At 39.6% G+C, this 26,041-nt stretch overlaps 1 protein-coding gene and 1 pseudogene across 1 annotated transcript in view; one reads left to right on the top strand and one right to left on the bottom strand.

Annotated features, from left to right (window-relative positions):
- EFHC2 (EF-hand domain containing 2) overlaps positions 1–26,041 on the top strand; it is a 168,910-nt gene that overhangs the window by 40,378 nt on the left and 102,491 nt on the right. Inside the window, exon 3 of the mRNA XM_045505194.2 lies at positions 22,082–22,232. Coding sequence (XP_045361150.1) covers positions 22,082–22,232 — 151 coding nt within the window. The remainder of the gene's footprint in view (positions 1–22,081; positions 22,233–26,041) is intronic.
- On the bottom strand, positions 11,486–13,764 carry LOC105079420 (putative deoxyribonuclease TATDN2 pseudogene; annotated as a pseudogene).

The following is a 26,041-nucleotide window of genomic DNA, read 5'->3' as shown; positions in this document are numbered from 1 at the left end:
ATTTTACTGTTTGAGTCTTTATTGTAATCAACTGTACTGAGGTATAATTTGTATATGATAAAATGTGCCCGTTTTAAGCATACAGTCCCGTGAGTTCTAACAAGTGTATACACAGGTCCCCATCACCCTAGACGCCAATATGGGACATCTCTACCACGTTAGAAAGTTCCCTCATGACCCCTTCCATTTGCCCCTCTTCCATTGCTCTGACTTCCATCACCATAGATTGGCTTTGCCTGTTCTTGAACTTCATATAAATGGAATCTTACACTGTCCCCTCTGGAGTCTACCTCACTGGGATTTAAGATTTGAGGCACAGCTTTGATAATATGTATGCATATAAACAAAGTGCAGCCAACTCATGTAATAATACACCGTGGTGGATTTCTGGGTATTTATATAACCATTTTTCATTCTCTGGATCGATATCCCTTTATTTTTAAACATGCCGGGTTTTGTTTTTTTCAAATAAATTATCCTCCTAACCCCCTTTGGAGGTTTTTAAACATTTAGAATTGTTAATTTCTAAATTTCAACATGCTAGAATTGTTCCTATCCTTCTACTTATTTTAATTATGCTCCCCTATTTAAATACCTGTTCTGACTATGAAATTCATTGTGCTGTGTTAGTGTGGTAATAGTTCTTTTAATAAAGAGGATTCTTCAGGGACACATGCCATTATCATAAACCTTTTATCAGAGGTATAAATAATTGAGGACGCATGGCTGTTCATTCTAGGACATCAGAAATGAGGAGGTGGCGGGGAGGGCATGAACTCCACATTATTGAAGAGGAGGCAGAAACGCTTATCTCCGTCCTTTGTCCAATGTTGTCCCATTTCCTTTTCTTACATCCCATCTCTCAACCTCCGTATCCCTTCCCCTGCCATTCGTTTGTCCTTTTTTTCTATTTCTTTTTCCCTTTTATTGAACTTGGTCTGTCTCTTCATCCTCATTCTCTTTACTTTCATCCATTTTTATTCATCTTACATCATGTGCACCCTGTTTAACTTTCTTCCCTTTCCCTACTTTGTCTTCCTCTGTCCCAGGCCTTGCAATTGGTGACTTCTTTTTAGGAAAGTAGAATCATCATCATCATCATCGTTGTTATTGCCTGGGTCTTCCCCCTTTCCTTTAAATCTAGGCTCGGCCTCAAGGTACATGTGTCTCCCCAAATGGAGTACTGTTTGAAATGAACTCTGTACATTGGTTGAGGTGTCCCTCGGGAACATGGTCCTCCTGCAACACTCCCCTGATGGGAGGCTCTCTGGTGTAGTGGCTATCGATGCGTTGCTCTTTCCAGTTGTTCCTCAGTGTTCCATTTATGCTGTAGGTATTAATGTAGTTTTAAAAAAGTCTTCTATTGTTTAAATAAGAGATTTTTGTCGTGTCTCTTTATGTTTTAGCAAATTCACTTAATGGTCTTTTAGGGGAAAGGTGATAAATAACTACATTTATTATTTTTTCAGTATTCTGAACTAATAGCAGTCAGTAATAGACTACTACAATTGTTTTTACATTCCAATTACTCTGAACTCAAAAGATTTTACATCATTATCATTTAGGTTTTAGAAACTTCACGTAGGCCCTTTTATGTTTAATCAAAATTTTATTTCCTTTGCACTATACCCTTTTGTTCCCCTCCTTTTTAGCCTGAAATATGAAATCTGTTTTTGAGTATATTTCATTTTATGTCTGGCTCTACTTGTTGATTTTTTTCATCTACTATTTCAGGGCATTTAAAAAATTTTTAAATTCTTTATCGAAGTATAGTTGATTTACAGTAGTGTATTAGTTCTAGGTGTATAACATAGTGATTCATTTTTTTTGGATTATATTCCATTTAAAGTTATTATAAAATAATGGCTATATTTCCCTGTGCTGTACAATCTATCATTGTTGCTTATTTATTTTATGCATAGTAGTTTGTATCTCTGATCCCTTATCCCTCTTGCCCCTCCACCTTCCCTATCCCTACTCTGAATCTGTGAGTCTGTGATATTCATTCATTTATTTTATTTTTTAGATTCCACATATAAGTAATAACATACAGTATTTTTCTCTGACTTATTTCACTAAGCATAATACCCTCTGGGTCCATCCATATTGTTGCAAACCACTGAATTTCATTTGTTTTTTTATGGCTGAACGGTATTCCATTGTATATAGATACCACATCTTTATCCATTCATCTGTTGATGGACACTTGGATTGCTTCTATATTTTGGCTTTTGTAAATAATGCTAGTATGAACATTGGGGTGCATGTGTCTTTTAGAATTAGTGCTTTCATTCTTTTTAGATATATACCCAGTAGTGGAATTTCTGGATCGTGTGGTAGTTCTATTTTTAGCTTTTTGAGGAACCTCTGTACTGTTTTCCACAGTGGCTGCACCAGTTTACATTCCCACCAACAGTGCACAAGGGTTTCCTTTTCTCCACATCCTCACCCACATTTGTTATTTGTAGACTTTTTGATGACAGCCATTCTGACTGGCATGAGGTGACATCTCCTTTGTGGTTTTGGTTTGCATTGCTCCAGTGATTATCTGGACACATTTTTACATTTGTGTTTGAATGTCAAAAATAAAACTATTTTCAGTTCTGGTCTAGTCGGCTTTTACAATCAGCTTTATTCATTGAAGCCTCCTTCGATTCTTACTGATAATGTAATAAGGATAGTATTATTCATGTGTGTTCCCAGCTTGCTTCTTTTCCCCACGCCCTGCCTGCTGAACAAAAATTTGTCTTTGCTCATTCCATTTTCCCCCTCCTTCATCCTCTAAGGACTCTTCTGAATTTTTCAGTCGGATTCTCAGGCTTTTGGGGGTATAGGAAAGGGAGAAGAGCTGGACGGAGTTGGCGGGAAGGGAGAGAGGGAGAGAGATGTCACGGCCAGAGCTGATGGTGAGGAAATGTAAGGGTTGTAAGACGTGAAAAAGGGAGGAAAGGCATTTTTTGGGAAATGGAGATGTGGAGCACAAATTGGATCACCTTTAGAGTTTCTTCAGAGATCTAAGATGAGACGGACTTTTTAATTGCTGTTGGTTGCTCAGTCTTTTCTTTGAATATATTACCAAGCTGAGCCTGGTCCACATTGGCTTATTTGAGTTACATCTAAATGTTAACTCACTCGATACATTTTTGTTTATATTTAAATAAGTAAGAGAACCACCATTATCCTCTGTCACCAGTTGACCCAAGTCCTCTCTTGTTTCCCTCTGAAATGCCCTTTCCTCAGTCTCCTTTCCAAGGCCACTCTGCTCTCCTAATTCATATCTTTCACCCAGAGAGCAGCCTCTTCAGCGCCATCCTTGCCTTCAATCTGATTCCCTTCCTCAACTGCCCACTCGGATACAGAGTTAACTTTATAAAATGTTTAGACTCCTTTGACCTAACTTTGCCTGGCTGGGGGACCACCTGTCTCATTTCGTCTGCTCACCCTTCCCCACGCAGCCCCCAGCCACACAGAAGGACTCACAGGGCCCACATCCTGTGCTCTTGTAACTCCGCACGTGCTGTTCCCTCTGCAGAGAATGCCCTTTCCCATGCGTCCGCCTGTGCAGTTCTTCCTTCACCTCTCAGCCTTGAAGACTCATTTTGACACATCACCTCCGCTGTGATGCCTTCCTCTCGATGCTCTCAGGTGGTTTGGCACTTCCCCCTCTACTGGAGCATTTTCAATCCCCTGTTAGAATAGCCCTGTTACTCTTTGTGTCGTTCACTGAGCTAGAGTGTGGTGGAGATTTTGTGGCAGTTCAAGAGATTATGGTTAACCTGTGGCCTCTGAAGCCAGGCAGCGTGAGTTCTAATCCCAACTGTGTTAGTCTCTTACCTTGAGACCTTACCCAAATTATTTAACTTCCTAAACCTTGACTTCTGTTAAAAAAAAAAAAAAAAAGGACCACAAGATTACCTATTTTATAGATGTGTTGTGAGAAGTAGATGAGGTAGAGTGTGAAAACACATTGCCTGACCCATTATAGCTACTTAATCAATGCTGGCTATTTTCATTTATTTTTGAATTTTCAGAGCCTAGCACAGTGCCTGACAGATAGCAGGTGCTCAGCAATGTATACTGAGTGGATTTGTAAGAATATTATTGAGTCTTTCCTAAAGACTTTTTGCTTTATTGCCAGTACATTATAATTCTTTGGAGGTACCCTACCCCGTTTTGCAATTATTTGCATATAGTCTCCCTTACTTGACTGTGTAATCCTTGTAGCTGGATAGATATTTTATTGAATGTTGTGCCCTCCACATAGAGCTTTGAACTTAGCAGGTGCTCTGTAACTGGGTTGGTCTGTGTTACTTTGCTTTTGATAAAGGAGCCTTTCTGTATCAAGTATCCATTTTGTGATCTCAGCTGTTGATGCACTTGTGGGAAGTAAATAATATACTTTGAAACCAGTAGGATAATCCAGTGTACAGGGGAGTCCTGTTTATTGAGTAATTATTAGAGTTACAGAATAGATTCTTTTGATTGGAGGAGAACAGAAAAGGCATCGTATCTAAGCATTTTCTTCTGACTTTAAGGTGGAGTCCAGCCTTTTAAAATACGTAATATTTAAAAATGATGGCATGAGAGAGTGTTTTTGCCTCAGTTCTCATATTATTCCCTCCAAATATATATATATATATGTAAAATATTTGGTAAATTATGTATGTGTGTGTACATACATATATTTACCAAATATTTTTCCTTTATCTTTTATAGGTGCTGTTTTTCTTTTGCATCTTTAATATTGAATATTTGAATATTCATTTTTCTTTATTCAGTTTATGAAACCCCATGATTAGCAACATGACTTTGGTTGGATAGGTTGACCCCTTCTTCTAGACCTAATTATTTTTCCGAGAAGTCTGATTTTAAGCGGTGGGTCTGAAGCTCCTCTCTTAGTAATATCAAGTGTTTTTAAATTGCCTTGCTCAATAGATTCCATAAGGATGTGAAAAGACAATTTTAGACGTGGCTTTGACAGTATTTTTAAGCTTCCAGCTTTGCATCCTACACTGATTTATATATTATTCAGTATTTTTATACATTCATTTTTCTCTCCAAAGTGCTGTTATATATACATAATTGTCTTAATCCTTTAAATAGTGCTGCACTGTCCTGTGGTTAGCAAGTGTTGATTTTCTAATTATTGCTAAAAGGTTAACCAGGGAACAAAGAGTTTAAGTGGTTTGTACCAGTTATATGGTTAATTAGTGATAAAGCTGCAAGAAGAATATTCTAGCATGCCAGTCACATTTTTCCCCTTTTATACATCATAAAATCAGGTCTTTAGAAGCAGCAGACAAGTAAACATAAATTTGATGAATGCCTTTGCTGTCCATATAGGTGCATTCATCTTAAACCCTAGATTTAGTTATGAAAATTGGAGCATAAATTATAAATAGATTTATGAGGGTAATATTTTTATTATACAAAAAATTTCTGGAAATCATCTTTCTGTAATTTGTATTTTTTGTCATTTATTAATTGAACTTACCTTTATTGACCATCTCTTGTGTGCAAAAAGCTAAATGAGATTCAGATTCATATAATTTGAATTTTCTAAAATAAGATGTGCCTATTTAAACCCAGTATCCATAGGAACATAAATTTATCAAAAAAAAAAAAAAAGTGAGGGAAAAAAAGGAGAATTTGGAGTGAGATTATAACTTAGGCATTGATATTTAGATGAACCTCTCCACCTTCACAATCCCAATTAAAATGATTGCAACATTTTTAAATATGGAGAAAGCGTATTAGTGTTGAAGGCCAGGGAGGAGGTCCATCTTCATGCTACAAACTGTGAAGAATTTCCACTAGATATGGTGCAGCTGAAATCACATTGACGAAATATCTCAAAACCAACTTGCAACTCTCCCTTCCAGGGAAAGTGACAAGAATCGAGTCGGGGGGTTAGGACAACCTGTAGGGGCTTGCACTTGGCTTCCTTTCGCAGCTCTTGATGGATGAAGAGTGTCACTAGGTGGCCCAGGAATAGTCACACTGGGGGAAAAAGCAGGCCCCGCACGAGGGCATTTGTCTGACGCGACAGGCAAGGCACATGAAGGGCTGGCTGTACATGCTCTGTTCCCAGAGTGGAGGTCAGGTCAATTTTTAAAATGTCTGTATGGACAGATTTGAAGTTTTTCCTGCAGGGGACTCTCCCTGGCCCCAGCTCCCTCCCTGCTTCTCTTAACTAGCTGTGTATGAATTTCTATCAACCAGCTTCCCACTGAGAGGGGAAATCAGAACGTTTGAGTGGACAGTGAAGGAAGGGGAGGAAGACCTGCCCACCCTATTTTTAGAAAACCACCAGCCTGGATAGACTGTTCTTTGTTCAAGAAGGAACAAAGAAACCCAACATGAGGTTTCTGAAAAGGCTCTGCAGCATAAATGGAGGAGAATATAGTATTTAAGAGACAGAGGAAGAAAAATATTTATTTTAGAAGTATGTTTTCTAGAGGAAAATGAAGATTTGGGAGAACAGTTTGCTTGATGCTTTCTGTTGAGTGCAAGAGAGGATACAAAACAAAGTAAGCAGTTAAAGCAAACTGATGTGAAGGCTGGAAGGAGAAAAGAGAACAAGAGAAGACATTTCAAATATTGCTGAATGAGACTGCAGGGGAAAAGGTGACGGGAGCTCGCTAAGGCAGAAACGTGAGGAAACTAAAAAAGAAATGCATTATACGTAGTAAAGAAAAACACTGAAACTGGAGATGAGTGATAGAAAAGGCAAACTTGAGAAATTCTCCCCAAATGCAGAGGACAAGGTCAGATATAAAAGCAGTGAGCTAGGTAATGAAAGACTGGGCAGAGGCTGGAGCTCTAATACATAGACAATTGTTCCTCAAAAATGAGAAGCTAGATTAAAAGCAATCGAATCAGTTAAGCATGCCATAAGAAAATAATAAAAACAACTTTCTCCACTATGAAAAGACCTATCTGCAGACCGAATGCTTCCTGTGTACCAAAGAAAATAACGAAAAAAGAGACCAATAATTAGATAGAGTCTGGCAATTTTTATGTTAATTTCAAGGAGAGAGTAAAGCAGTGACCAGGCATCCTGACAGAAAAAATAGTTTAACCCCCAAAGAAGGAGACGTTGACATCAGAAGTCTGCAGTGTTAAATGCCAGAAGACAATGAAGCAGTGTCTATAACTTTTAGGGGGAAATGTTTGTGACCCAGAAATTCTAGACTCAGCCAAGGTGTTACTTATTAGTGAAAGCACCGGAAATATATACTTTCTCACAAATATGCCATCCACATACCTTTCCTGAGAAAGTCGCTCGAACATGTACTCCATCCAATTATAAAGCAAATTAAACAGTTCAGTCATGAAATAAAAGGATTAGTGGTGAGCAATGGAAACAAACTTATAAATAATTACAAAATATAAATAAAGTTGAAAGCAGAATGTAAGCATTTAAAATATTTATTGGAAGATAAAAGAATAACAAACAATGATAACATGCCAAATACAAGACAGGGATATAAAAATGAAAATACATTCTTTGTGTCTATTCAGGTGAGTTCCAATAGATGTTGATTTTGAGAACTGACCCTTGAACTGACAATTCTTTACAAATTAAAAATAACAATGAATAGGGTTGACATCTCTCTCAGTCAAGAGGAAGAAAAGCTCATTATATCATCTTTCTCTAGGACCCGTAAAAATTGCTTAACTCTGCTTCATAGATATATATATATATACTTTGTGTTTTTAACTAGGTTTTTTTTTTTAAAAGACTTTAAGTCTAAAAAAAAATTTAAAAAAAAAGACTTTAAGTCAAAATACTCCAGAACATGAACATTGGCTATAGATGGGTGGTGGGATTTTGTGGCATATAAATCTTCAATGAGTATGGGCATGAAAACATATGCATTTTTAAAAAGGATATATAATTTGACATAGTCAGGAAAACATGACTTTTTAAAATATATGTAATTTGACATAGAATCGCAATTATGTTAAGGAAAGACATTAACAGGACAGTGGGTTCTAGGTAGTAGAGATACTCTACACTCCTTTCTGTTCCTATTTTCATATTTTTGAAATGCATATGTATTAATTTTTACAGTGAGAAAGTAAATTCATTAAAAGAAAAAATCCTATAGATACAGCAGAGTTATAATTAAGGCAGATTTATAGCATTGAATGCTTTGTTCTTTCCTTCCAAATTAAAAATAAACCAAGCATTTAACTTTAAGGCATTAGAGAAAGCACCTAAGGGAAAAAAAAAAAAAAAACCGGACATCTGAGAGATGAAGGAAAAAATTAATACACTTAAAAGCAGGATTTTTATAAATCAGTAAACAGATAGATTTGAACAAGTATTCAAAGAGCTGAGTCTAGTAAACAACAGAATTAACACACTTCTAGCTTGTTTGCTTGGGAAAGCAAACAAAATTACACAGTATATTTAAATCAAATTCAGACAAGTAAAATGTACTACTTATGCTAATTATGAAGTGAATATTATAGTAAATATTAATTAACAAAATTTATTCAAGGCGTACAGTGCTGGAATTGGCTAATAACTATGGAAGTATTAGAGAATCTTCCAAAGAACTACTACAGTTGTTAAAGTTATGGTCTCTAAGTAGTAGGACTGTGAACTTTTTTCCTCCACTTGTGCTCTTTAGTAGTCTCAAAACTTCTACAATAAGCAGGTACTCATTTTGAAGTCAGATGTGAATAAAGACCAACTAAAAAAAGCAGAATCCCCCATCTCCCAAGACAAAGTGGGCAGTTTGTTCCTTTTGAGCAGTAAAGGTAGAAATAAGCTGCCTTTCTCAAGTTTAAGTGAGGTGAGATACTGACGTGCAGTGAAAGGACCGCCAAGGTTCAGGGAGCCCGTTAATGGGCCTGAGAGGTCCGGTGACTCTGGGCTGACCGATGGCCCGTGGACCACTAACGGCAAATTGAATTTTTAGATCACCGGCTGCCTTCACGGCTCTCTGATGCCTCCAGAACGGGAGAGTAGACACACCAATTGCCATACAGACACACGGATTCTTGGATGCTAAGTAATTATTCTTTGAGATTCTGTGGAGTATCTATCACTATAGTAGAAAACTGTTGACAAAATGCTCAAATTTTGCACATCTGGATCATAACTTTTGTTTTTGTTTTATGGGGTTTTTTGGTGTGTTTTTGTTTTTTGTTTGGTTTTTACTAGTAACATGAATAGATGAGATGTTCTTTACTTCATGAAATAAGTCAAGGAAGACGGTAATTTTTGACTTAGGCCACTCTGGATATTACTACACTCAGAAAAGACTATATTGCTCACTCCCATTCCTGAAGAAATAAAGCTAAATGATGGCAGGGCTCTCTCCTGCAGGTCAGAAGCTCTGCAGAGGATGGTCTGTGCATCTGCCATCAAAACTGTAGGGTGAGAGGAGCAGGTAAGAAGTATTTCTCCATATGAAAAGGAGATCTTTAGTTTTTTGGAAAGGAAACTTACTTTAATTATACTATGTGTAACTTACTTTAATTATAATATGCGTATCTCCTGTTTATCTTATTGATCATGCACTTTAAAAGGCAACCGTTCGTTCACACCCGTTTTTAAAATGCCCACTTGGTGATGTCACTTTGCTCCGATCAGATTAATAACGTTTTGTTCTCCATGGATCTTAGGTTGTGAGAACAGTAAATGAAAGAGGATGTCAGAAGGTGACCAGTAGAGATATGTACCACATGTGATGAGGGCATTGCAAAAGCAAGAGTGTGACTGAGGTCACGTTTCCCAAGCTCGTGTTTCCAGAGAACTTGAGTGCATTGAATAGTGCCTCAAGTTAATCACACTAATCTAGAAGTAACTTTGAGAAACACCTTCTTGGGTATTTGTGGCACACATTAGCATATCACAGGACATATGAGATAAAAAAAAAATCTGTGGAACTTTGTACAACTCATTACTTACCAAAAATGTGCCCAGGAACCTTCTTTTCTAAAATCCTTTCTTGAAAGTCCAGGGCTCCAGGGACACACTATGAGCAAGGTCTATTTAAAATGTACATTAAATGGAAAAAAAAAAACTTTCTTAACTCAGAACGTTGGCTTAATTCTTAAAGATTTTCTGTGTTGGAAAATATAATCAAATCGCATCTTCAACATTGTATCAACTTCCCTTGTTCTACTAAGGAAAGTGAAGCAGTTCAGCTACAGCTTTCTCAGACTTTACTCTTCTCAAAAGACTGGATTCCCAGCAAAGAGGCAAACCTATGGTCTACTCAGTGTTATTTATAGGAAATAGGAACTGTCAAGTTCCTGGTGGGGCTTGATCTTTTTTTTCCCCCTTTCTTTTATTACAGATCACATCTCAGGGCAGAGTATTGGTGGCCTTTAAACCTTCCTTTGCCTTATAAATTAAAGAAGAGTGCTAGAACTGTGATGGCTTATTATCTGTTCTCTTACTAATATCTGCCCCCTTGCCCCAGTATTATCATTTACTGCCAGATGTCAGTGAAGTCAAGTATCCATGCATATGTTAATTCAAGAAATCTTTGCTGAGCGCCTGCTCTGTTCCAGGCGCTCTTCTAACAGTGTAAACAAGTATGACAAGCTTATAAATTTACAATCTAAGAGGGAGAGATAACCAATGAACACATGTATCAGTTCACAACACAGTCTCTGACAGGCCTAAGCAATATGATTAAATCAAACTAATAGGCCAGGGATTTTTCTTCCTCCCAGGTGAGCGAGCCCTGCAGACTGGTGGTCAGGGAGGGCTGCTCTGTGGAGTCGGCTTTTGAGCTGAGACCCAAATGGTGAGGAACCAGTTGATTTTTGTAGATCCACATAAATGGGCACAGAAGAAACTAGAGAAGTCTGGAGGATTCTAGGCTTCTTTTCATCAGTTTAGTTTTCGAGAGTAAAAGAGATTTTCCATTTTGAAAGTGGAATGTCTCCTCCAGCAGTGAGACTCCTGGATTTTAGTGTGCTTTGGCTGGCAAAGTCAAATTTCCTCACTTGAATGTCTTCCTTAAGATGTGGGTTCATTTTAATTTCTCAAGGAGGACGGCTGTTTGCCAAGTGGGCAGCTGAAGCTCTTCTGTTTCCATCCTTCTGGAGAATGGTATTTCTAAGTGTATACATTTGAGCCTTGTTAAGAATCAGAGCATTCTGAATGAAGAGTTGCTATTACGTGCTAGTTAGCGGAAGAGCTTCGGAATTATACGAGTCTTAGGAGTTGAGTTCAGTTCAGATTCAAGACTCATCTCAGTGGTTCTAAAATTCAACAGATTTGGCTCCTATCACACTAAACTCCCCCAGACACCTCCCCCCTGCCCTGGCACATTATGACTATTAACTAATTTTTCTCAAAATTGACTTCTTCTTAGATGAAAAGCTACTGTTGGTTTATCTTTAGAAATACAAATTTACAAGTTGAACAGTCACTGACTTTACAAACTTAACAACAAACTATATGAGTTATAGAATTCCTATAATAACAAATACATTTGGGGAATAAACAGAACAAATCACCTAGCTCACTTTTAAAATTCAACATTCCCTGCTGTCTTTTTTCTTTAAAAGACAGGTAGGAGGGTGACTTTATTTGCTAACTACTCAAAAATGCAGGCTGCAGAGAACAGGGTTTGGATTAGCAAACTTGAGCCCGATGGAACTCTTTCTTTTTTACCGGCTATGCTGGCACAATTGGGCTTGGAAGGCAAACCCCTGATGACATCAACCAGCAGTTCCCCTCAGCCCTCCTCCCATCCCAGTGCACCGCAGCCTACCAGTCACAAGAAGTCTTCTGAAGAGGTTTTGAGGAAAACATCTTGTCCTGGTTTTCTCTGTTCCACGGGGCTTGCTGAACATATCCTTGACAGGCAGAGTTCAAACTGAGTCTGTCGTCAGGCTGCTGGTCTCCCTTTCCTGGAAGACTCCTGACTGTGCCCTCTCTGTTTAAATATTATAGAGGCGAGTAGTGTTCTTGCGTAAGGTGGCCAAGATGTGGGAGACTGGCTGATCTTTGATTTTGGCAATCTCCCGAATGGTATGCAGGGCCAGGCCTGGGTGGGCAAACTGGCACAGGCTCTTGGGAACACCACGAGGGAGGAAGTAGGGAGCATCTGTCTCCACGATGATTCTCTCCAGCGGGATCTTCTTCAGAGCCTCCCGTACGTCCCAGGCAGAAGAGTAAGTCAGGACAGCTGTGAAGCCCACAGACATGTTGGGGAAGTACTCCAGAAGGGGCTCGATGACTGAGTAATTGCCAGTGAAGCAATGCCTGTGGATCTTGTAATCAGGGGGCACGAATTTTTTCATGATGCTCAGCAGATCTTTGTCAGCTTCTCGGCAGTGGATCACCATGGGCTTCTTTAGAGACACAGCCAGCCGCAGCTGTCTCTCAAATATCTTGTGCTGCTGAGGGACAGGTGTGGTGCACTTGTAAGAGTAATCCAAGCCAATTTCTCCAAAGGCTACAGCCTTGGGGTGCTGTAGGGCTTGCAAAATGCTTCTCTCTTGATTCTCATTGTAGTAACGTGCAAAATGAGGGTGACAGCCGAAGGCCCCCCAGATCAGATCCTCTTTCAGCAGCTCCTCCCATAGGCCATCCCTTAGTGTGCGAGGATCACAGAAATCAGAGATGCAGCCGTGAAATTCCTTAGGGAAGGAACGGCTATAAATTTTTCTGAACTTTTCAAAGGTTCCTTTGAAAGACAGCTTGGAGTAGAGCATGTCCAGGTGACAGTGGGTGTCGATGAAACCCTCCTGCTGGCTCTGCTCCCATTGGCTCTTTGGCCGGGAATAAGACACAGAATCTCCCCAAGGACTTGACGGTATCTCCTCTCGGAGTTGCTGCCTCCACTCCTTCACCTTTGCTTCTGAACTTCTGGAGAAACAAAGTGAATGAGGATTTGGAGACTGATCTTCCCCTGCCGCCTTCAGGTCTCTGGACCAGTCTGGGGAGCGCACTGTAGAACTGAAGGAAAAATCCCTCCAGAGGCTCTGGCTGCTCGCCACTGCGTGGAAGCTGCTGCCGCTGCCGCTGCCCAAGGACGGATATAAAGGAAGCGTGGAGCTGCTGGTCCAGGAGCTGCCAGGGTTCTGCCAAGGACCACCGTACAAATTAGGCCAGTACGTGGCCTGGTCAATTGTGAAGGATGAAGGCGTTGAAATACTGGAGAGGCAGGATGGGAGTGGCTCCTCCTGAGGTAATGTGAATGAGGAGACGTCACCCACATCAGACCAGCCACTTCCTGAAGAAGCGCGCTCAGTTACCGCACTCCTTTCTGTGTGCTTTTGGTTTTCTGAAGGATAGTCATGTCTATCTGGAAATTGTAGGGCTGGAGAGCCTTTTTCAAAAAGGAATACCCTTCGGTCACCGAGTAGCTTCTCACGGGGTTTGTCCTCGGGATATGTCATCGCTCTGCTGTCAGAGAAATCGCTGATCCCGATCTTCTCCGCTGTGACCTCTGGGGCTGACGTTTCCTTTATTTGAGGAGAAGCAGAGAAGGAAAGAGCCCAGGCCGGTCCTTCAGGGCTGGGATGCTGCCCTGTGCTCCATGTTGTACTAGTGGCCTCCTCTTCTGGCGTCGATGTTTCCAGGATGCCCTCGATCGCCTTCACGTAGGGCGCCGAAGAGTCTTCATCTTGCTGTCCATCGCTCTTTCTCCAGCCCTTGCTTGCTTCCTCAGTCGTATTATTTTGACCCTCGGCTGTGGCTACAAATTCAGAGTCTGTGAAGTCACAGGAACTTTGTTGGAAATGAACCTTAAAGCTGTAGGTGTCCTCGTGAGAAGCCATTTCTTCTAGAAAGAGGTTGGCGGAGCACGAAGGGAATGGCGCTGAGGGGATTCCACAGACGACAGGAACCCCGAGTGCTCAGAATCAGGCAGTCTTGGGAGGCAGCTCCACCCACACCCGAGCCTGAAATGGGAGGAGGAGGAGCGGGAGGAGGACGAGGAGCACGAGGAGCAGGAGGAGGGCGAGGACGAATTTTCCTGTCAGGATGAGCCCTAGGAAACCTCGGCTTGAAAGTCAGAAGGTCCTGTTTCTGGGCTTTCAGGCGCCTGGGGACGCCAGTCCCTCCCGACGCAGAGCTATAAGATGGCCGACTGAGGGGAGGAGGGGCGCGTCACTCGACTCCCCAGACGCTTACGCGTTTGCTAGGGGGCCGTACCGAAGTGCAGCTCCTGTGGTAAGCGGCCTTGCGCCGCCCACACGGCTGAGGGACCCTCCTCCTTTCTTTCACTCACCCATCGCCGTTCTCAGTGTTTCAGAGATGTCAAAAGTCCGTCCACTGGGTTTGTGACCGCAAAGCGATTCGGAAAAGTCACAGAGATCCAAGGCGTACTAACCGCTCGGTATGGCGTCCGAGCCCTCAGTGAGCTTCCGCGACTACCGAGCACTTTCTTTGAGGGCACAGGTCTACTTCCGGGCCATCAAGGTGCTTCCGGGACTAGAAATATCTTCGATTCGGTTTGGACTGTACGGCCCTCGTGAGATGTCACAACAGGCTTTGAAAAGGCTGCCAGGTGCTTTAGGGACCCCACACAGGGTCCCCTGAGGTGGACCGGTGGTCTAGAGGTCCAGGCTGCGGAGGGTGTGCAGGAGGGCAGGGCCGAACCCAGCCATGGAAGGGGAGGGGGCAGATGCCGCTCACCACGCCCACCAGCCCAGGCCACCGGAAGCATCCGCCGCCCCCCCCCCCCCCAACCTGGAAGCACCCACCACAGGCTGTGGCCGCCTCTTCTGCCTCTACCTCAGGTCGGTGCCTTACCCACAGCTGCCCCCCGCCCCTCGCGATCCTACATCCCGACCAGCCCGCCACTGGAACTGCCACCATGGCTTTCTTTTTGTTCCTTTATTCTACCTAGTCTTTTTGAAAAACATAGTTATGGTTTTTAAAACATAGTTTCAGTATACATGCTTTTGAAAACAGTTGTAACTGTAGTATATTACCATTTTCAGTCCTGTGTTTTTTTTTTTTTTTCTCTCAGCATTTCTGTTTCCTAAGCATTTTTCTTATTGCCGCGTAGTTTTTCAAAAATACCATACTACTGTCTTCGTCATATTCCACAGAATACATGGATGTGCCGTAATTCACCAAGCCCTTCCCTTGTTAGATCTTTTAATTACACTCACGCTAGTTTTTTTTCTTAATAAAAAAAAAAAAATGCTGCAAAGAACATCTTTGCACATATGTTTCTCCATATTTTGGTTTGTTTCTTTGGGCTACATGCCCAGAAATGGAGTTCCTGAGAAGTATAGGAATTTTAGAATGGCTCCTCATAGCACCACATTACCTCAGAAGAACTGTAATAATTCAAACTCCCGTTGGTAAGGAATAATCCTACCAGGCTTATTTCTTAGGAGAAACAAACAAAACTGGTGCCTTACTGTTATTTTAATTTTCAGTTATCTGATTATTTTTTAGAGCAGACATTTTCCTTTTTCTATCGACCTTCTCATTCTCATGCATTTTAAGTTCTGTTTTCATTTCTTTTAAAGGATCTTTTCAAAATTAATTAAAACTTTTTTTATAAAATAAATTAAAACTTTTGTCATCTTTTCTAACATTTTTTATTTGCATGTTTCTTGTTTTAATTTATATTTCAGTGTATTGAAGTTGTAACTTGTTTTTGTAGTTAAATTTTAATATTTTTCTTTCGTAATTGTGTCTTTTTCTTCTAAGCCTAGAATGGTCATCCTCCCTTTCAAAGCTCTGACACATATATAATTTTTGCGGTGGAAGGTAAAATGAATTGATTTGTTTTATTTAAGTGTAAGCTGGAGTTCACCTTTGTGGCTTTCCATCTTTTTTGATATCCTGTGAGGGGAGTTATATAAAGTGGTGATTTTCTTACCTTGAAAGTATGAAAGAATCCATTAGTAAATCATCTTGGTTGGAGCATTTGTTGGGGCAATTCTTTGGTAATTTTTTTTCACTTTTACTTGGTTATTTATTCATTGTGTTTTGATAATTTACAGTTCTTACAGAAAATCGCTTGTTTGTGGTTTTAGATTTTATTTTCATAAAAGCTTGAATAATTTATTATAATAAAATTTATAACATAATTTGCTACATCTCTATGCTATGCACCATCTCATTTCTGGTTTTATTTACTTATATTCTTTCTTGATTATCTTTGCTAGTGTAGGGGAGTAAAACTTGCCACCCCAAAATGTTTCTCTTTGGCATGCAGATTATTTTGAGCCTAAAGCAATCAGGGCCCAAAAGAGTGAGGAATAACCTTTGACCTTCCCCCTAATTGCCTAAAAGAATTTAAATAGATTTAAAAAAAGATAAAAAGAAAAAAGAATTTAGATAGAGGACCTGTTCTAGGAAGGGAGCCATCACCATAGATAACTATAGCATAATATGAACTAGGTGTGGTAGACAGGGAGGAACTTAGCAAAGTGTTTTTTAAATTCCTTTCTGTGTCCCGTTGTTTCTGCCTGGTCCAGCCAAACATTTGTTTACCAAACATTTGCTCTTTTTCATCTTCCTGTGTATTGCCTTCCTCCCCTTTGAAGTCCCAAACCCCTACCCTCTTCTCCTCTCAGACAGCATATAAGCTTCAATTGCCTGACTTTTCCTTAGGCCTCATATTCTTATGGAGCCTCTATATGTACATAATGAAATTTGTTTTTTCTCCTGTTAACCTGCCTAATGTCAGTTTTAATTCTTTAGACCAGCCAGAAGAACCTAGAAAGGTAGAGGAAAAATGTTTTTCCTCCCTGACACTAGAATCTTATCTATTTTATTTATTAAAAACAAGAAAAACAACAAAACTATTGGATTTATTTATTGCAGTTGTTTTTCTCCTTTCAAATTTATCTACTTGTGCTTTTATTCTTTTTTGCTTTTGACTTGTTTTCCTTATGACAAATTTTTGCACTTTCAAAAATTTTTGTTCAACCCCTTGCTCACTGTGACTGCATTGCAGAATTACTCGTGAAGCTTTAAAAAAAAAACATGCTGATGCCTCTCTTAACTGCCTCCAAGATTCTGATTCAATGTATTTAGGCTTGGGTATGGTCTTTTTTGTTTTTGTTGTTTTGGGGAAGTTCCTAATGAGAAGCCAAGGCTGAGAGTCACTGAGTTAGTACATTTACCTGAGTTAGCTCTCTTTAAATTATCTTGTGTAATAATTGAAATCTAGTGATTTACCCAAGGTTACAGATTTGCCTCTATCTTTAAATTTTATTAGATTCTACATTTATCTTTTGTATTTTAAAATTTATTTTCATCACAATAATTATTAGGGGGGACAATATTTGCTTATAGTTACATGATACATTTTTAGTTGTATTACTTTGTGATCAGTGACTGATTTCTGTATTTTAAATTTATTAGAATTTTTTAATAAATTAGTTTAGGCAGGGAAGGAAAAGTAATTTTCCCTTTTCCCATCTCAGTTCTTAGCTGAGATGTCCCCTGTGATGAAAGACAGCTTAGCAGGAGAAAAGCAAACAGAAGTTTACTAGTATGTATACCTCCTGTATACATGGGAGATACCCAGGAAGACTGAGTAACTCTTCAAAATAGCCCAAGCCACCACCTTAAACACTAGCTCCAGCTAAAGGCAAAAGATGCTGGGGGTGGGGAGAGCCAGTTATGGGAGGTTATCAGGCAAAGCATGGGAAAGGAGGGTATAGTTGTTATGCAGATTTAATTCCATGCTTTCTCCATTGATAAGTTTCTAGAGATTTAGTCATCCTCCTCTTCCTGGTGCAGAGAGACACAAGTGGAGATTTTCCTTGTAAGTATAAATGTCTCTTAGAAAAGGGTAACTTCTACTCAGATTTCAGAGCTTCTTTCTCTGCTATTTCTTAAAAATAATTAGCTCAAGATAATTCTTATGCCAGAGAGGCATATTTTGCAGTGTTATATTCTGCTTTATATTTATATATTTTTTATTATTTATATTTTATATTAAATATTATTTGTTATTTATATATTTTATATTATTGATGTTCATTATTTTACTATATAATATCTAGTATAAAATAATTTTATTATTTATTATTTACTTATATAGTATAAGTAACTTATTTACATTCTGTTTAAATGATAAATTTCTTTAACTATACCATTGTCATGTATAAAGGAACCATCCTCTTTATGCAATACAAAATTCATTATGGTTTATTTCCTTAATTCTAAGATTCTATAATTATAAGAGAAACCATTAATTTAATAACAGCTTTTTCAGGAAGAATAAACAACACTGCATTAAATGTACACAAATTGTTATTGTCTACTAACCTATAAGAGCAAGTATTTATCCTTACTATTATGTACCTTCTTCTTTAGTACCTCACAATTTAAGTCTGAGCCTTTTTCATCAAATAGAACCTCAATGTTTTAAATGTAGACTTACGATACTGATCTCTTTATAGAATGTTGAGCTTTATTGAACATCACTGGTGCTTCTTTCTTTCCTAACAGCTGCTTTAGAAATTCAGCCATGAGGTTTTGGCACTTAGATGTTTGGTTCCTGAGTAATAGTCTTTATGACTCATGCGTTGGTCATACCAACTTCACCATCTTAAAATTCTGTGATTTATTCTGAGAGGTTAGGCTTTTGTTTTTGCCTTATGATTGCATCGCCTAGCCTGTGATGGACAGTCTTCTATACACAATTATTTCCGTGTCAGTGCTGCATCAGACAGTAATCATTTTCAAAACATTCTAAGTGAAAGTTAGGAATCCAAAATGATGTGTTAAAATCTAGCTATTTGGGATATGCACTGCAAAGCAAAGCACTCAATTGACATGAAAATAGAATTAACTCCTTCCCCACAAGGCTAAATTTGCACCTTCCATCAAGTCATAACTTCTTCCTTCAGATGCATTCCTGACTGTTTCGAGCTTCTTTTGGCTTTAATTATAAAAAGATTCTGATTTCAGAAATATTCACATTAAAAAATTTCCTTTCTAATGAGGGAATATCATATATCTATTATTTAATGCTAATTGATTTCACATTTCCGATCCTCTTGGCTAGCATCAAAAATCCAAATGCCTCGGGGCTCAGGCAGGTAACCTCATATAATACAGTAGGGCTTGTAGAGGCCTGTGGGGAATAGAAGATCACACAGCCTGCCAAATGACATTTACATACCGCTTGCAAGAAAATTACAGCTAGTTACATCCTCTAGGACCTTATTTATCTAGTCTCTGCTTGACATCATAAATTATGATGAAACCTTGTATCATAATTATGTTTCTATAAATTTTCATTTCTAGCAATTTTTTTTTTAGATCTTTCTCTCTGGATTCTCTGGTGCATCAAGTTCCATTGCAATTAGTTCTTTCATCTTTGTGAGATCACTTTTAGTCTATTTGGTATCTCTTCCTTTGCGTTCTACTTTGCCCCGTTTCACAGTTTCCCCTCCCTCTTCCTTTTCTGTCTTTCTGTCTCTACCACTCTGACTTGCTCTCTACCTTTCATGCTGAAGTTCGTCAGCCCTGTATTCTCGGGGGACCAGAACGTGAAATATCAGTCTGTCCCTCTTCTAGAAATACTGAAGCCTAGACTAAAATAATGTCTTTCTTTCTCCTTGTTCCCATTTAGCATCCTTTATTTTCTTTGAATGCATCATTTCTTTTGATAAATATTTAATGATTACATACATGACAGTGTTGTCCACTGATCCGTGGCAGTTTGGTCATGCATCAATTTATATCAGTGGCATTCAATGCATAGAGGTAGGTGAGAGATATGAATATTCTCGCCACACTTTCCTACCCAATTAAAAAGAAAAAAAGTTTCAGATAGACTACTATTGTAGGAACAGAAAACTATTCCCTTCTTCCCTTCTAGAGTCTTTGGCTGGTCTAACAATTAAATTGACATAAGACAGATTAACAGGAGAAAAGCAAATTTTGTACATATGGGAACCCCCAACACATATGAGACTCCTTGGCAGTCAGGAATGGAGGCTTATATGCCAATCTGAGCTAAGGAGAAGTGGGTAGGGGTCCGGGGCTTCAAAGGGTAGGAAGATGAGAAGAGCAAGTGTTTGGTAAACACATGTTTGCCCTGTGATGCTGGTAAGTCTTTCTGATATAAAACGTTTTCTCCGGTAATATAGCTCTCTTCCTGGTGCAGGTTTCCTATGTAAATTCTTTTAGGCAGTTAAGTGGGAGGTAAGAAAGTTCTTCCTGCCTCTGCTGGGCTCTGATTGTCTTCAGCTCAGAATAATCCACATGTCAAAGTGGCACATTCTAGGGTGGCACATTTTGCTCCAACTCACTACTGTTACTGAAAGCTTCATGAAGCCCAGCTCTCTTGTCCTCTGAGATGTTCCAACATCATCTTTCCCCCCCTACTTTTAAAAATTGAGGTATAATTCAGATAACATAAAATTTACCATTTTAGTGTTCAGTACAATTCAGTGACCAATATCTTTTTTAAAAATGAGGTAAAATTTACATAACATAAAATTAATGATTAGCCATTTTAAAGCATGCAATTCAAAGGCATCTGGTGTATTCACAGTGTTGTACAACCATCACCTCTGTCTAGTTCCAGGACATTTTCATCACGTCAGAAGGAAACCCTGTACCCATCCGGTGGCATCTTACCTGGAATGTTCACTCAACACAAATATGACAACATTCTCGTAGTGGATTTAGCTAACTTTCTACCTGGAATCAGGCCAGATACGTTCCCCAAGAGAGCAGCTGAAGATAGGACCATTTTGGAATGAAGCCCAAGGTGCCATTTTGAAGGGTATAGATCTCTGGGCTCACTAGATTCCTAGAAGCTGTTCTGGTAAAGTCAGGGCCTGGTCAATATTTGTAATTGATCCATTCATTTTGAATACAATTATTTCACTAACTAAAGCTCATTTCTCATATTCTTTATGGTGATGAATAAATCCTCTTCTGTTGATCAGAGATAAATGACTGAGGCATTTTTGTCAGCCACTTCTGAAGTGTGGGCTTCTGATAGAAATTTGCTAAACAATCCTGGAGCGTGTGTTTCTAATTAGGGTAACTGGCCACCCCTAGAGGGTAGATTGCACCTAACAGACTTACTCACATTAATCATGTTGTCTGTGTTGCTTTAACATGGTATTACAACATATGCACAATTAACTTTTGCAACTTGAATTACAAAAATTGAACAAAAAGGAGAGCCAAGGAAATGTTAAAATGGAGCTCTCATGAAGCCTGTGCCCCAGGTCCAGCTTGAAATGGTAGCCTAAATCTACTGTTCCCTCCATTGTCCTTAATTACCATGTCTTTCTAAGTGTGTGTGAGCAGGTCGCTGTGTTGAAAGTGATTCTAAAGGTTAAAGATATGTATTATTCATACAACATGGCACCCGAACCTATGGAAGCTAATTCAGCTGATCTTCAGCTGAAGAGGCAGTCTTCTGGTTCAACATGGGAGAAAAATGCACTGTGTTATACATACCGAGAGGCACGGTTTTCCAAAGTAGTTAAGGAATTTTCAAGGATATCTTCGACTCTGATTTTTTTACTGTAACTACTTTAGAATCCACCTCTCCTAATGTCTACCTCTCTCCCACCCTAACACACCCAATAAGATAAGACTGGGTCTAGCACTGAGCTAGGCTTTTTGAGGTTACTGAAGAAGTGTAGGGTGGGGTCTCCAGTGCATTGGAAGAATTTCAGCCCTGCGTGTTTCAGTTGCCTCAAGGCAAGCAGTCAGCAGGACCAGAAGTCAGAATAATTTTGTCGGAGAACCAGGGTAGCTTTGTGTTATTTTTAATGGGAAAAAAATGACAGACTCATATTTGTCTTCTGGAAAAGAATATTATTTTCTCTCTTAACACATACAGAATCCCACTGTGAAATTCCAAGGACAGGCGCTAGTTCAATTTATGGTAGAGCTGAATGATGGATTTATTGCTTGAATATAATTTCCTCATTCTGACCAGAGTGATGAAAATATAAAATAATCTTTATATACTGTAACCTAGATTGTATATCCATTCTCATAGCTGATGTGTAGAATTTCTTCTTGCAAAAATTTCCTCAATTTTTTCTTTACATTAACAAAACGTATACAGGCAGTAGCTTTATTGATTTTAAGTTTGCTGAATTTATTTTCACTTCTTACTTTCTGTGATTCCAACAGGTATTATCTTTTGATGCCTATTTGGAAGATGAAGTGCCTGATAAAAGGCAAGAAAACTATAGAATTAGACGCTATAAAATCTACTTCTACCTTGAAGATGACACAATTCAAGTAAATGAACCAGCATTGAAAAACAGCGGATTGCCTCAAGGTATCTAAAGCAGAGTTATAGTTCTTTTACTTCTAACTCCTGCCTTTATATACTGTCTTTCTCTAGCTTTTTAAAAGACCCCACACTCCTTTTGGCAACGGTGAGTATAAATGTACTGTTAGCTTGTAGTTATTGAAGGTGACTTCTCAGCTTTCTACCCCCCCCCCCCACCGCAACAGTGGCCACTCACTCTTCTGTGGCAGCCTTGTCTCCTTTCCCATGCTGCCAACTCTCCTGTGTCTTTGATTTTTTCCTCCAAACTCTTTGGTCTTTCCACCGTGACCATATTACTTCCTTCACAATACCCTCAGCGGAAGACAGAAGACTGTTCTCCACCGCCACTTCCAGATTGGGATTCTCTCTCCTTTCTTGAGTTCACTGCCATTTGCTTCATTTACTCTCTCATCCTCATCCCTATTAAGTATAGACTCTGATGGTGCTTCCAGAGAGGGCCATTGTTCCTTCGCCCCACATGTGCCAGTCAGCTTTATCCACATTCCCCTTCCACCAGATAAGCGTTAACTCTGTCATGTGGCCACCAGAGACGCTAACCCTCGCTTGCATTGGTAGAAGCGTGGCAGAGATGAAGGGAGGTGACTGATTTCTTCTGTGTGTGCTGGGAGTCCTTTACGTGGGATTCCCATGTAATGGAGTTCTGGAGTTTATGGAGTTTGTAATGGAGTTTATGCTGAGTTCTGGCTGCCTCGTGGGACAGCAGCCATGATGGTGAAAGGACTGGAAATTTGTCATGTGTAGGGCAGAGTAGTGAAAAGGGATATTTGTCTGGAGGGGAGACTCAGGTGTGCCTGATAAATGTCTTACGACGTCTAAAGGGCTGTCATGTGGAGGAGGGATGACCTAATTTTCAGTATCCTCAAGGATAGGACCTAGGGAGTCGAAATTCAGGTCAATAAGAGGAGTAATTTGCTGGCACAGAGGTGCAGGCAGAGAGGTTCACACACTTAGGAGAAGGTACAAGTGGATGGAAGGGCCACCCTGCCCAGATCCTGGGGTATGCAGGGGTCCTCTTGCTCTCTTTCTGTTGCATTGACATTTCCTGATAATAGCGTGGTTTGAAGACCAGAGTTGAAGTTCAAGAAAGACCACAGGCAAAAGGGGCCTGAGGCTCATGGCACACACTTACTCTATTGGAAAGATGTAGTGACCAGTGGACCTGGCCAGAGCTGTAGCTTGCCAGTAAGCCTGCTGAATAGTCATGGCCTTTATTTGCGTTTCTTGAGCAAAGGACATATGGGGCCAGAATGGGTGTCACCAATGAAGGAGTGGCCGGATTAAGGCCTCATGAATATTGAGTACTCATGAATATTAACTGCCTCATATATATTTAGTGTTTCATGAATATCTAGAGCCCAGATGCCTCATGTATATTTAATACATTTTTAAAATTAGTTATCTCTTGGTCCTTCCATCCCTGTCTTTCTATGATTAACATATATATGCCCCAAGTACTATCAAATTATTATTTAAGACATCTTACGATTTTCTGCCTACGGTGAATAAACTTTGCTTACTACTTATCTGGGCCCAGTGCCTCCACATTAATATACCACCATGGGTTCCAGGGGGAGAAACAGCAATTTTAGGACCTTAGGTCTCTGAGTATAATGTTACGATGAATCACTATGCAAAGGACTTCCTTCAGTGCTTGTGAGATTGGGGTTTTTCTTAGAGTGTGGCTTCATGATGTCTGGATGATTAATTTGGAGCCAGTCGGCATCGTCGTGAAATGTTTGTTGAATGCTCGCTCCTTGCCAGGCACTGTGCTGGGTTTTGGGAAAACGAACAATAGAAGTAAGGCCCCTTATACCCAATCCCAGGTATACCTCTTATACTCATATACGTATAGGCACGCAGGTTGGAGAGGAAAGGAAGCCAGGCAACTAGTCCTAGAGTTTTGTGATTATTCAGGTGAGAAATGCTGAGGATCCAAACCAGGACAATAACAGTAGGAACAGAAAATAGGGGAAAGATTTTATAGACGTTTGGTTGGCAGCTGATGGGCCTTGGCCAGCGATTAAATATAGAGTGAAGAAGGGGAGTATCAAATGATAAAGTACCTACTTTATCATTATCTCATTTAATCACCCTGAAGACCGTCTAAAGTAGGTCATCATCAGCTTTTACAGAAGAGAAACAGACTTAGAGAAATCATTCGTTGCATCTGAACCTTAACTGATTGCTTCAGAGCTCAGCTGTGGTTGAGAAGCTGGTGATGGTACTGAAGTCCAGGAGCATGGAGAAAGGAGCCGCACTGGGGATGGAGCTGGGGGGTGCTTGTTTGGGTCGTGGGGCTTTTGAAGTTGTGTTGGAACATCGGTATGATGGTGCCCCCTGGGCAGGTGGAACCTTGCGATGTGTTTTAAAGGCTAGAGATGTGGCTTGGGAATCAGGAGTGCCCAGATCATGACCAGAATCAGTCCATTCTACCATGTTGGAAGAGAGCCGCTATTGAGGTACTGGAAAGAGGAAGAAGATTTGGTTTAGTGTTACGTTACTAGTGGAGGGAGAAGGTGAGAATTGGTGTGGGGAGGCAGTATGAGCTGTTCTCAGTATTCTGTGCACTGATTGACAGACCATCTACTCCCTGGTCCTTTTATTTGGAGAACTTGTGGCTTAATGATAAAACTTTTAGGGAATATGGAAATGCCTTGATATTTAAGAAAAGGTTTTCACAAACTTTTAAGATTGAAAGTGTGGCATTTTATTTTGTAAGGGGACAAGAGGTCTTTTTACTTTTTAGGGTCATTTTAAACATATGTAATGCAGTTTTTAAATATTGACGAGACTAGATTAGAAAACGTTTAAATAATTATTTCAAAACATGAAGAAAATTTATAGCTTTTAATTTCTATGAACATCTCTTTTACCTAAGTGCATTAGTTTAGGTAAATGACATTATTGCTTTAGCAAAAATTTTTCCTGTCAATTTTCACTTAAATTCTTTGCTCTGATATTCCCTAACTAATCTTTGCTTATTTATTTTTTGATTACCTTCCCCAAATGACATCACATTTATACAAGTGATGGACTGGAGGTCATAGGACATCCTGAACTTGCATGAGTGACTTGCACTATGTTTTTATTGTTATTACTTTTTAAGCAAAAGTTCATATCCCTTTAGCTCACTGACCCCTGTCCAGTGAATCTTAGTTTTATTAAACTCCAAGAAGAAAAATGAAATGCAGCCTCTATGAGAAACTTGGAAAGGGTTTTATTAAGACTTTTAGATTCTCTCAGCCTCTTGATTTCAAATCTCACATAGGCAGATTCCCAAGGCAAATCGAAGATAGAATGATTTATTTGAAAATGATTTTTATGTAAGTAGGAGGCAATGTTATTCATAAAGACTCAGGGGAGAAAAAAAAAAACACCTCAGAAAAAGACAATGTTAAAGTCTCTTTTGAAACTTTCAGGATTTCTGATTGGCTCACTGTGACAGGACATTTCCCTGAGCAAGGATGCAGCTCACGGGATGGGTACAGAATACATCATAATCACGATATGTAATGAGGCGAATTTGTCAGCAGAGTGGGGATGCCGGGTGGGCGATAGCAAATCCTGTGGAAAGTAAACACAAGTAAGCACTCTGTCATCAAGCTTTGTTTAGAAAGAAACCAGTCTCTCTTGAAATATTTAATACGACAATTACTTGTTCAGGAAGGTCTGTTACGACAGAGGATACTTTGGAAATTCATTTAAATGCCTTCTCTAAGCTTTCCTAAATTAAACGATTGGGAAAAAGGAAATGAGCTTACTGAGCCAGGGGCTCAGACCTCTGTGGGGTGAGG

Source organism: Camelus bactrianus, chromosome X, assembly GCF_048773025.1.
Source record: "Camelus bactrianus isolate YW-2024 breed Bactrian camel chromosome X, ASM4877302v1, whole genome shotgun sequence".
Taxonomy (NCBI): Eukaryota; Metazoa; Chordata; class Mammalia; order Artiodactyla; family Camelidae; genus Camelus; species Camelus bactrianus.
Note: the sequence above shows the minus strand (reverse complement) of the source record. Positions and strands in the feature narration are given on the sequence as shown.